This window comes from Cucumis melo, chromosome 11 (genome assembly GCF_025177605.1).
Source record: "Cucumis melo cultivar AY chromosome 11, USDA_Cmelo_AY_1.0, whole genome shotgun sequence".
Classification (NCBI taxonomy): Eukaryota; Viridiplantae; Streptophyta; class Magnoliopsida; order Cucurbitales; family Cucurbitaceae; genus Cucumis; species Cucumis melo.
In genome coordinates, this window is record NC_066867.1 from 32,378,887 (window position 1) to 32,391,859 (window position 12,973).

Sequence of the window (12,973 nt, forward strand, 5' to 3'; positions counted from 1 at the left end):
TAGAATTAGATTAGTTATTTTATTTATATAAGTTTGAGATTAGTGGAGATCAGGGTGGGGTTAGGGAATTAACTCAAACTTAGGTTATAGGTTAATTGTTGCATTAATAATAAGCTTGTGGTGTGTAAGGGATGAAAAGTGGGAGAGGGATAGTTTTGATTAAGGCTGGGGTGGAAGATAGTCGTCTATCGTATATAGTGTATTATGAACTATTGTCTCTCAAGATAGAACGATTGAATACTAATATATGAATGGAATACTTTAATCACATGAACATTATGCAAGTGATGATCAGATTGAGAAAGAAAAAGTAACAACTTTTTTTTTTCTAAAATGTTTTTGTCTGTTTTTAAACTCTTAAGAAAATTACAAATTTAAAAACGATTGGAGCAATTTTGAGTTATCACCCTTTTTAAAAAAGACACATTTTTAAAATTAATATTATTAACCGTAGATGTTCATTAGTGTGCTTAGTGGTCATAATCATATATCTAAACCCTTTAATCATCCAACATTCATGCTAAGTGTCTATCGAATACACATTTTCATTTTCAGTGATCGAGTAATTCACCATCTACTCATCACTTTTCCTATAAATAGAGGGCTTTGGTGAATTTGTAAAGACACACAAAGATTGAAGAGAAATCCAAATAAGTGGGAGAAGGTAGAAAATTTTGAGATTTTGATTTTACTAATTTTTAAAATTTTTTATTTATCAATCAATCTATTTATTTATATATTATATTATTTTAATATTATAATTTTCGATTGTGCCTTGTTTTTACAACAGTTTTACCTTTCTTAGAGACAAAATTAGTTTATTTTATGTCTAAGTAAACTAATAAAAAAAATTAATATTCTTAAATCTATTAAATATAAATATAAAATTGATTTGAAATTTGAACCCTCGTGTTTTATTCATGATTTTTTAAAAATTAGAAAGTTCAAAAACTCAATTTAAAAGGCTAGAAATCAAATACACCAACAAAAAATCATAACTAAAAAAAAGATTAAAATTGTAATTTAACCTAAAATTTATTATTAAAATAAACTTGAATTAAAAGTTAAGGAAAAAAAAAAAAAAAAAGAGAGAGGAAAGGGAAACATCAACTTGGATGTTGACTTTTTAATTTTAGATTCAGAAACCATATGTCAAATAAACCCATAGGTAGGCCTACTATTTTATTCAATAATTGAATCAACTTGAGAAAGTACAAAAAATAATAAGAAAATTATAATTGTAAAATTATTTAAAATATTTATACTATAAACGATATAAAGTATAAAATTTGTGCAAGCATTTTAATTTATTTAAAAATGTCTCAAAAATAATATATGCTTTGATAAACAAAAAAAATATATGGTTTGATAGAGAATAGGTATTGGTATGATTTATATTTGATTAAAGATAATGTTCCAAAATCTAAAGTCGTATGGGCGGCGGAAAAGGATTGAAAATTGGAAGTATTTCCTATTAATCTTTGTTGCCATCAAACGTTCTTTTTCTTATTAAGAAAATAATAACGATAATATTAAATATGCAAAAAAAAAAAAAAAAAAAAAAAAATCATCAACTTTGAGAAGTTTTTTAAAGTATTTTTGAACTTGAAAACTATAATTTCTTTGGTGTAGAATGTTAAAGATTCAAAATTAATTTTAATTGAATGTTAAAAATTAAAAAATTCAAATTCAAATCCACTGCAATAACTATATATTGAGTTTGATCATTCTTTTTTTCAATTGATTGCTTGTTAAGGTTGTTGAGCTGGATGAGTAGTTGTATTTCCGCACAGAAGAATGTGATCCATTTAGAAGATAGATGAAGTCGTGAAGAGGCTAAAAGACCTACTGTAAAAAGGAATTTAGTTTGGGATCATGAATTCATATTATCACATCAAAAAGGCATCAGAAACAGAAAAAGAAGGAAAAGAAAACAAGAAGTGAATGATCTCATTCGCCATTGCCACCGCTCAAGTTAGGTAGAAAAGGTATTCTGTATTGAAGGCAATTCAATTCCTTTTCTAGTTTTTTTTGGGGGGGTTGTTTTGTTGCGGTGGTATTATACGGAAGCAAAGGTACTGACGGTCTATGAGTTTCTTTGTGTTCCTTTTTGTATCATTCTCTAAAGACTTAAGAATGTAAGCTTTTCTTGCAAATTTGAAGATTAATGAAATAATACATTGATGATATCCAGCTTCTTGATTAATCATATTAACAGACAAATCCCCTTTTGTTTTCTGTACATGAATTATATTGGCACACAAGGTGTTTGTTGTTTTGCCTGAATGGACAGGACACCGGAAAAATACATAAGCACACATCAAACAATATCATATTGAGAGAAAATTTGTAGTGGTAAAGAGGAGGGAAAACAAAGCACAATATTAGGGTTTTTGATTTTGAGGGCCTTGTGGAGGGGATGGTGGCAAATGGGGTATCCATGTTCTGGGGTCTCTAAGGTCGAATGATGGAGGTGGGGGAGGGAAAAATGGAGGAATACGAGGAATCCATGATCTGGGGTCTCTAGGATTAAATGCAGGAGGTGGGGAAGGAGAAAATGGAGGGATATTGGGAATCCAGGTTCTCGGGTCTCGGGGATCGAAAGCAGGAGGTGGGGGAGGGGAAAATGGAGGAAGATGGGGTATCCAGGTTCTTGGATCGCTGAGACTGAATGGAGGTGGTGATGATGGCGGAGGCGGTGGAGGAGAAAATGGAGAAACATAGGGTATCCAGGTCCTTGGATCACTGAGACTAAATGGGGGTGGCGGAGGTGGTGTAGATGGTTGAGGTGGACTTGGAGGTGAAGGAAATAAAGGAGGCAAAGGTGGGAAAGGAAATGGTAAAGATGGTGGGTTAGGACAAGTAGGGAGAGGAAAAAATGGAACAGGGGGCAGTGGGGGCAGTGGAGGCAGTGGAGGAAGTGGAGGTGAAGGAAAGGAAGGGAATGGTGGAAGAGGAGGAAAGGGGAAAGGGAGGGAATAAGGAGGGAAGAAAGGGAGAAAAAACTTTGAGGAGGTCAAGGGATCTGGATTTTTCTCTTTCTTACTCCCGCATAAGCTTTCATTCTTCTTCATTGGCCTATAACTCAAAGCATTTAAGCTGAATATACATAGATTATCTTGCTTAGACTTGACTGATATCTCTTCCGAAGTAGTTCTTAAACCTGGGACATTGCAAACTTCAGATGGGCTTCCTATTAAGCTTGCCTGGCAAAATGACTGCATTGTCATACCATCAACACAATTGATTCCATCCACAGATGGAATTTCCAATCTATATACTCCATATTTATCTGTTGTTCTGTTGACAGAGAAGGCCATTTGCTCCGCCATTTTGGGAGCAATTGCTCTGAATTTGCACTGTAAATGAACATCCACACCTGAACACCACATATTACGTAGTCTATTAACACACCATGCTGGGCAGTTCAAATTCTTTATTATGAAATGGAATTTTCTTACCAGGCAAGAAGTAGCTGTGTTTGGAGACACTGTTGCTCAAACATGTGTCACAATAAACTGCGCCCACTATTGTGATTCGAGTGACTGACGTTAGAGCTTCAGCTATTCGCAAACTAGTGAAGAAAGATGTTAAAACAAGGAGAAGAAGGAGAGAAATGGTGGGATCCATAAGAAACATTCAATGAAGAAGAGGAGGTTGTGCGAGAAGCATCAATGGGTAAGGCCTTAAAATTTTCAAGCGATTGTTTGCTATATACTGTTTGCATATAATGTGCCCGTGAGTTCTTGGTGTTAGACCAACTGTAATCAGAAAAGAAAAAATGATTATTCTATTCACTACAAACAAAGACATGTGAAGTACCTTTTTGGATGAATGTGGGGGCAAGTGTAAAATGAAAGGGGTTTTGTGGTTAGTCTTTTTAGGCAGATTCAGAGATAAATGGGATGATTAAAAGGCTATTTGATTTCCTAGATCTGGAAAGATGTAAGGAAGAAACTTTTCATATTTCTACTGACTGTCCAATAAATAGAACTTCATTATATTTAGGACCCAGAAAAATGCCATGAGAAAAGAAGAAAAAAATTCTATAATACCTAATGAAGACCCTTGTTAGGCAATTTCGTAGGATTCATTTAGAAACTGCCGTGATTTAAGCTCCGGTTGATTAGGAAAAGGATTCATTTTTAGCCTAAATCATGTCCCCTTCTGGACTGTCTAGTTTTTGCATGGGTGCCACGGCGTCTAGACTTTATATATATCCTTCTTATTTGTCTTTTTTCATTTCATTTGATAATTCTAAATACTTGTATAAGAAGCTAAAAAGATCTTAATCTTAAAGCATCTAAAACCATATAAAAAGATTGGATGAATTATAAGCTTCCTGCCTGCCAGAGATTTTAAAATAGTTTGTTCAACATAACTTTTTGATCAAAGGGACATGCCTTTTCAAGTTGAGCTATTCTTAAATTTGAACCTCTAAATTCATCTAATATTTTGACCAACTTCTTGAGCTGACAAATTTGATCCCCCACTCTTACAATTGTCGTATTAAAAGAAAATAAATAAAATAAAAAACACATAATTAAAAGATTAAAATTTTGTTAACAACTTTTTCAAGTATAGGAACAAATTTCCTTTATGAAGTTGGTTCGGACCTTCTGAGGTTTCCTGCGTCATTGAGGAAGCTTGGTCACTTGCGCTCGATTTGGGCCACACCTCTCTCTCTTGTGAGAGAAAGCCAAAATTCCTTGGTGCACGCCATTGCAAATAAAGCTTTGGTTAAGCATGTATTGTCTCTTTTGCTTCCCTGTATTCTGTGTGAATTGTTTTGTTTGTTTCTTATGATGTTGGGAACACAATAAAACAGCAACGAATAAACCAAAAACAAAAAAAATGTATCAACTTAACAAAACTTATAATTGAAAAGGCAGGAGAAAAAAGGGTCAGATGAGCTGCTATAATAACGATATACAGCGTCAACATTTACAGAGGCCCAATATCATATTTCTCATCATGGCATCGAAATATCGATCAACTTTTTGAAGATCTGGATGAAAATCCTTTAGTTTCATTTCTTTCTAAAATTTATTGTTGAGTTCAACCATCTGTAGAGTGGGATATTCAATTTTTTGATCCGTTAGATTGATATTCCATACTTTATATCAATTAAGTTAAACTCATGTCAGCTTTATTCCATACCTACTAGCCTTTTCTTATCGATAAAATTGTGTAGTAGTGATCTTTCACATTTATTATAATTTCGCTTGAGGAAGTATGGATTTTTTTTCCTCTTCTGCTTCTTCTGCCTGTGAATGTTTATCATTTCTAGCTCTTTCTTTTTCTTTGTCTATCGTTACTAAAAGTTGAAGATAATTTGAAAAAAACCCATAGGAATGATCATTTTTGAAAAAATTTGTTTTCTAAGAGTTCTATCCTAAATCCTCAAAAATGACCTTTATACCTAACTTGATTCTTTTACTCTCAATTGTGTGTTCTTTTTACTGTCAAATGGTTTCGATACCTGTTAACAAATATGTTATGCAACACTTACATTTCAGGCTACATGTACCAAATTTGAGTTTAAAAATGAGGTGAGTTGATTTTATATTAGATGCAATATGAATTTTTTAATGATGTAGCTATCTATGAAAGCTCAAAATTTATAATCAAATATGTTACAAGTACAAAAACAGAATAAATGAATTCAACTGTTGCATCAGTCAGCCAATGTTCTACAAAATGGTTCTTTGAGTTGATGACCCTTGAGGGCCATATCGATGGAGCCAATACTTAATGCTTCATAATTATATATATATATATATACACACACACTGAAAAGTGATTTCCTATATGTGAGCAGTTGATATTTACTGATTTTACTGCCTGATCATAACGAAGTTGATGTTTTGTTTTTCCAACTAATTAACTGCCCATTCCATTATTGAAACTGTTCATTTGCTCAGCATCCCTTTCTCTCTTTAGTTTCAGTGTAATTCAAACTCTTTCTTCTTTCTTTCTCTAATATTTAAATGCAATCTGACATTCCCCCTCCTTTCTCAAAGTTTTTAACAGATTAACAACTTAAGTAGTAGCTAACTTGTGTTTATACTCTTCTGCAGAAGAATGGGTTCTACAAACTTCAACTTTCTATTCTACCTGTGCTGGAAGAAGAGGCTGAAATATTATATAAACACCTTTAAACTTTCCTTTCTGTTTTAAAAATAAGTCTCAATATTACCCCTAAGCTCTTGTAAACGTTTCAAATTAAAACTACCCATGAAATATAAATAAGAATTTCAAGTAGAAATTGGGATTTAGAATTGTACAACGATAACATATAACAATGTGGTGATTCAAATTTTCATTTCATGTTACCTACAATACATTATTTCATATCTCATTTTTTCTTAAAATTCTAAAGAAGATCTACCCAAGGTATTTTGAAACGTTTATAGAAAGTTTAAGGATAATGTTGTAATTTTTGAAACAAATGATAAAGTTAGAAGGGTATTTTTTTTTCTTTTTTAATTTAACATTGAAGAAACTTCTAGAACGACAATGGTTTTGTTCATATTCGAAGTGATTGTACTCGTGGTAGTTTTTAATTAATTATTTTTCTACTAAAAGCTAGGTTTACTTTGACTCTTTTGTTGAGTTTACCATGTAAAGTATACTCATGTAAAATAGAAGAACAATAAAAGTAATCTCATGTGAATATGTGGGTAATTTAATGCATGAGACGAATTTTTTAAGAGATCTAGATGTGAATCCAACAAAATAAGCCTAGGATTTTGACTTTGTACTTTTCCCCAAAAACGTGAAAATTAGAGGGAAAATATGGACAAAGAAGAAGATAGAGAGGAACGTATTCTCACAAAATGCTCCAAATTTGAAGACTGTTGAAAAAAGGATTAACTTCCCTAAGATTCTTCCTTTACATAGAACCATTATAAGGTCAAACAAATCTAATTTAATAATATGCTTCCAAACTCCAAATCTCTCCATTTTCGGCCTCCAATTGCTCATCTCTAAGGACTATGAACTGTACTCTCCTATACTTGAAGCATCCGAGCTTGCTACAAGGTCCAGATTCAAAACTTTTGATATTAACATTCGAAAGTTCGAACTTGAGACCTCTAAATGGGTATGATCAAAACATTTCCAAGGGCTAACTCTAAGACATTAAACTACTAAGTACTTTTATTTTCGTCTTCAAGATCCAAGAGAGAAAAAAAGATAGACTTAATTTTTATTTTATCGTTCAAAATCATTCAAAATCTATTTATAATTGAGTTCACCATTTCAAAATTACTTCAAAATATACCATTTATTGAGAGGTGGCAAACCTATAGTTGAACTCAAATTTACCTACGCAACGTATGTTCAATAACAATTCCCTAAATATGAATGTGAAAAATTCTATGCAAAGATGGACCATATCTAGTTGACTGTATATTGAAAAGGAAAAAAAATAATAGAAAACAACATGAGTTAATCATACTTAATTATTATATCTATAAATTACGCTTTTGTAGACAAATTACAACTCCTTAGTGTAGAGAGAGAGAGAGAGAGAGAGAGAGAGATAGAGCAGAAAGAGTATAAAAATAAAAAGGGACGGAAAAAGAATAATTGAAGGAACAACATTATTTTGCCTCTCCATGCCTTTTATCTTGTTTGCAATGGACAATGAAACATGTATGTGTATATCATAGATATGTATTAATTCATTTTTCTTTTTCTGAAGTTATTAATAATAATTATACATATGGCATCAAAAAGTAGTAAGAATAATAATTTCTTCGATTTTTCTTTCTCTTTTACAAGTATCAAAGAATTATTTTAACTATAAAGTTGTGTATGGTTTAGTTTCTAGTAAGGTGTCAATTAAATGAGTCAAGTTCAACGATAATTCTTTTTAAATTAAAGGACGAAAGTTCGGTCTTCATTCTTTAATTCGTAATTGGTGTACTAAAAAAAGTGACAAATTGATGTAAATGTTATTGCTTAATGTAATGGTAAATAGTTGGTTTAAAGGTAATTTTAATTTCTCAAACTCTATCCATTTCTATTTTTGATAATTAATCCTACTTGTTACACTTTAATTAGAACAAAGTATGTGGAAAAGTTGGAAAGAAAAGTATTGCTTATGGTTAGAAGCTTAGAACCAAGACTTTCAAAGCTTAATTAGTGATAAAGAAAAAAAATCCCAATTTTTGTTATTAATTTGAGGATATGTCGAGTTGCTGCGTTAAGTTTAATTTAAAACTACTCTTTAAGTTTAATTTATACATTCAAATTAGGAACAAAAACAAATGAGATAGTAAACTAAAACAAAAACTTGATCTTAGACAACACTGTTAGAAGACATCATGTTCATCTTAATTAGACATTGACAAGCATATCACGTTGTTCTAGGTTACAATCACACACAATTGTGTTATGTCCAAATTTCCATTCAACAAAAATTTAGAGGCAATTTTTTAAATTTGCCAAAAAATAAGAAAACAGAGAGAACCTTTTGAAATGAAAATGATGTTTTAAAACAACAGTAATATAATTATAGTTAAAGTTTATTGTATCTTCTATTTTTTAACTCATTCCTAATTAAATTAGAAGTAGAGAAATAATTAAGAAAAATAGTTGATAATTAAAGCATTTATAATGAAGCTAAATTTCCATATCTCTATACAGAAATAAGACATATGAAAATCAATCTATCTGATACATAAAATTAAACCCCAATTGAAAAAAAAAAAAAAGAACAACTTGAACTTTGTTAGAGAAATAGAAAATTAAAAAGGACAAAAAAAATTATATGTTGAAAAAAAAAAAAACAAAAGATCATGATGATCAAGATCATCTAGAGCCACAAGGCCCCAGCTTCCTTGAGAAGAGGAACCAAAGTTCCATTAATATGAGAAGCCATAACTCTATCCATGGACCCTACGAGCTTCCCGCCGATGAAGACGACGGGGACTGGGGGAGAGGTGGCTCCAACCAGCCTCATCAAAGCTCTTTCAATGTCTTTGCCTCTGGGGTCATGGTCCAGCTCGTACACCGTGGGGCTTACTCCCATTCCACAAAGCAGCCTCTTGAGGGCGTGGCACATGCAGCAGCTGCTCACACTGAATATCACCACCGCGCTCTCCGCCGCTAGCCGGATTACTCGGTCCACGGGGTCTCTCGATGCTGATGCTGACACCGGCATGTAGTACTCCCATGAACGCTCTGCTTGATAATGCATCATTTTTTTTCTCGTGATGAGTGATTGAAAAGAAGTGGGAAAATGAATAGTACTTTTTGTTGGGAAGATTTTTGTTTTAGGTGATGGGTATAATTGTGAGGGATGTGGGGGTTTATATAGGGGAGAGGGGAATTAGTTATGTTGGGTGGCGCCCCAAATAGTAAATTTTTACCTTGTCTTTTATCTTTATGTATTTTGTGTAGCCATGACATGATTTTCCAATATATTCTGAATTATAATAATCTTTTTACAACTATTTTTAAATATATGCTGTATTTCACTTTAAGGTAACATGGAAGAGCAAAGATTGTCAATTTAATGTTTATAATGTATTATTAATTTGATATCATGTTGAAGTTATAGTAATTATCTAACATAAGGTGGTGATGATCAAAGACTAGGGTACGTCTAGTGATGTTAATTAGTTAGATAGAAAATGATATTAGAAGAGTTTGAATACAAAACTATAGAAAGTCGAGAGCATGTTAGATTATTATATAATTGATAAATAAATTAAAAAAAAAGAAAAAAAAAAAGAAAAGAAAAGAGAAACGTGGTTAAGTACTGAAGTGGAGTAGTAAATTAAAAATGGAGGAGGCAAGAGAAGTAATAAAAAGGAGAATTTGTCTGTTGTTGTCGAGAGGCGTGGGATTATTATGTTTTCTTATGTCTTTTTTCTTTCTTTTCTTTTCTGTCTACTGTCAAAAGAAAGAATTACAATATTAGATAGATTTACATTAGAAAGAAAGAAAGAAAAAAAATAGGGTTTGTCAGAATTGTGAATGGGAGGCGGCTACTGGGATTTAAACAAATAAATACATAGAAACCAAAAATCAATAAAAGCAAAGACAAAGTAAAAAAAATGATCTTTTTTTTCTTTAATTTTGTAAATAGATACGGCTGTGGTGTACTGTGGTTGTTGTCGGGTTGTTGTTTTTTTTTCTTCTGATAGGAAGAAGAAGAAAGGAAGAAGAAAGGAAATGTCTGACGTGACCCTTACGCGCATGTTTTGCTTTTTTACCTCTCTCTCTCTCTCTCTCTCTCTCTCTCTCTCTCTTCTTATTACCATTCTCAACCCACACCACACAACCCCTTTCTTAATCTTATTATTAACTTCAAAGCAAAAACAAACTCATGACTCTTTATCTTATTTAGGTCTTCTTTGGTTGGGTAACTGTTTCGAACTGCACAAATAGTTGAACTGTTTTTATTCACGATTACTTATAATTACTTTAAGTTATTTTTAGGCTCAAAAACTAAGTTATGAATATATATACTACTGCTTTAGTTACATTATAATTTAATTACGGTTTAACAAAAAACAAACCCTAAAGATCAGATGAAAAGGAAAAGGTAGATGGTGAAAGGGAGAGGAGAAAAGGTGAGGATTTTTTTTATGGGGTTTATCGCTTTGACCTCTCGTGGATCTGCTGAAACAAACCTAACTTTTCATTGCAAAGCACACACAAATGAAACTGATCAGCTCAGAAACAGAAATAAAGTGCATAAAAAGTTTCAAAAACAAACAAACAAACATCATATTATATATATAAAAAGAAATCACTTTCACAGTTTGCAGACTTTGGCCTTTCATACATTACTTTGCTCTCTTCTCTCTCTCTCTCTCCGCTTCTGTTCCCTCTTTTCATGTCTCCATTTCTTCTAACATTTCCTCTTTTTCCATTCACACAACCCAATTTAATTTTTATATATAAACTTTGCTCATTATCCATATCTATCTATGTACATATATCATTTTTTAATATTACTAACTAACCTATAACTAAGCATTGATATAACTTAACAGTCAGATAAAATCAATTAGTCAATGGTTCCAATCTAATTTTCACTTTATTTGTTGTGTTAAACTTAATCAACAAGCTTGGTTTAACAGTCTATATTTCTTGGGTAAAAACCAAAGGAGAGGAATAAGTGATTTCTCGTTTTGAAAAAATAGGTAAGAGGGGTTTTTTAGGTATATACCTAGGAGTCGTTCTAAGAAATTATTTGAGCTAGGGATCCCGACCAATATAGCTATGCGATTAAATGTATGAAAAAAGTTTAGAACATCCTTTTCTTGGCCATATATCTAAAAGATTAGGACAATATAATTGCTAAATAATTAAGGTTGGACACATGTTGAATGATTTTAGAAATTGTGAAAAAGTAGGTTTATGTCCTGTTGTGGTTATACCATGTGAGAGTTTTATTAAAGAAACTTGGTTTGGTGTATTCTCACTTTTATATGTTTGATAAATTAATTTCAGATAATCTCCGTTCTATCCAGTGATTATAGATGTTATATTAACGCATTAATGTTAATATTAGAGATTATACTTTAATATATATATATATATATATATATATATATACATATTAAATGTTTTATACGAATGACAAATAATGGAAATAAAAAACAAAGGAAGTAATAATATGATATCTTTTTTATTAAATGTGTATGAAATTAAACATTCCCAATTCATACTATTCAGAGTAGTTGTGTAATAGCAACTCCAATTCAATTGTGTCCCCTTTGAAGTGAATCTCATATGTCATAATTGTACCTTTGCTCATGAATATCTCCAAAGAAATTAAATTTAATGAAGTTTGTTTTATTTTCAAGAGAATTAAAGAAAAAAAAAAATCCTAAAGTTGAATTTATGATTAACATATACTAACATAAAGCTGAAGGTTGAGAATTTTTTATTGAACAGTTTTTGAAAAATAAAAAATAAAATATAGTTATGGTGTAACATTCGATTGGTTAATTGTAGAGAGAGAAGGTAAAGGAAATTAAAAAGAAGAAGGTGTTGTGTTGTTGTATAATTGAAAAAGAAAAAGAGATGCAGAAGAAGAGAGGAAGAAGAAGAAAGGAGGGGATGGGAAGGCGTGGCCTGCAAAATCAGAATGCGACGGCGGCTGCTGCGTACGGAGGCGCCGAATACCGGCGCAACATCAGGAAAGGAAACCCCATCAATATATATATATATATATATATATATATATATATATATATTTCCAATTTTTCAAATATTATTGTTTCTTCATAAAATATAATATTCACAATCTTTCTTTTTAATTTAATCCATGAGTAAAAAGAATATAAATTCAAAGGATGGATTGGGTAAAAATAATGAATAATAATAATAATAATAATAATAATAATAATAATAAAAGGAAGAGTGACGTGGCAATTTTGATGAAGCATTAAATAGCGCGCGCACGCACACACGTCATCAACTTGGATGAAACATAAAACATGGTTGCTAAGTGAGGGGACATTTCATCGCCACTACTCATAAACTTTCCCATTTATTCCTACCTCTAAACATTTTTCATCTTATTTCTCCCCATTTCACCTTTTAATTCATTCTCACTTCATCAACATGAAATTTATCTTTTACCATTAATTCCAAATTTAGGTCAATTTTAAAAACCCCTTAACATAATTTAATGTCATAACATGTTCTTAATTGGCTTTCCAACCAATGATTGTGAAGTCAACTTGGGTGGGGGAAAATAATCAAAATAAAAAAAGAGAAATACATACATTAAATAACATATAGATTTAAATGTCATGCATTATTCCATAGCACCTCATTTTGTCTTCCCTTTTTGAATCATTGTCATAAAATCATTGTTTCGAATGTTAAAAACAGTTTCTTTAATATATTCAAAACATTTATTTTTATATCAATTTCTCTCCATAGAATTTTTTCTTTCCTTTTACATTGTCCATTTCTAGCAATAATTTCACTTACATTA

The 12,973-nt window shown here is 31.4% G+C and overlaps 2 protein-coding genes and 1 long non-coding RNA gene across 4 annotated transcripts; 1 reads left to right on the plus strand and 2 right to left on the minus strand.

Annotated features, from left to right (window-relative positions):
- Window positions 1–1,430: 1,430 nt before the first annotated feature.
- On the plus strand, window positions 1,431–6,532 carry LOC103498871 (uncharacterized). Of its 2 annotated transcripts, XR_007824944.1 has the most exons (4): window positions 1,431–1,464; window positions 1,757–1,988; window positions 3,465–3,678; window positions 6,081–6,282. It is a non-coding gene; the product is annotated as an uncharacterized LOC103498871 (long non-coding RNA). The 2 variants fall into 2 exon arrangements; XR_007824943.1 differs by lacking the exon at window positions 1,431–1,464 and having other exon boundaries at window positions 1,837–1,988; window positions 6,081–6,532.
- LOC103498870 (extensin) lies at window positions 1,739–3,674 on the minus strand. The gene is made up of 2 exons (XM_008461666.3): window positions 3,462–3,674; window positions 1,739–3,379 (listed from the first exon to the last, which is right to left on the minus strand). Exons 1-2 carry the CDS (start codon window positions 3,637–3,639, stop codon window positions 2,385–2,387), a joined length of 1,173 nt encoding a protein of 390 aa, XP_008459888.1. The 5' UTR covers window positions 3,640–3,674; the 3' UTR covers window positions 1,739–2,384.
- A 2,174-nt stretch (window positions 6,533–8,706) lies between the features above and the next one.
- Window positions 8,707–9,283, minus strand: LOC103498872 (glutaredoxin-C1-like). Its single transcript, XM_008461667.3, has one exon. The coding sequence runs from the start codon at window positions 9,209–9,211 to the stop codon at window positions 8,825–8,827; it is 387 nt and encodes a 128-aa protein (XP_008459889.1). The 5' UTR covers window positions 9,212–9,283; the 3' UTR covers window positions 8,707–8,824.
- Between the last annotated feature and the right edge of the window lie 3,690 nt (window positions 9,284–12,973).

Excerpts from the sequence above, each read along its gene's own strand:
- LOC103498870 (XM_008461666.3), bottom strand. The coding sequence starts at position 3,639 with ATGTTTCTTATGGATCCCACCATTTCTCTCCTTCTTCTCCTTGTTTTA. Across the intron at positions 3,380-3,461 it reads ACACAGCTACTTCTTGCCTG|GTGTGGATGTTCATTTACAG; the intron begins GTAAGAAAATTC and ends TGTGGTGTTCAG.
- LOC103498872 (XM_008461667.3), bottom strand. The coding sequence starts at position 9,211 with ATGATGCATTATCAAGCAGAGCGTTCATGGGAGTACTACATGCCGGTG.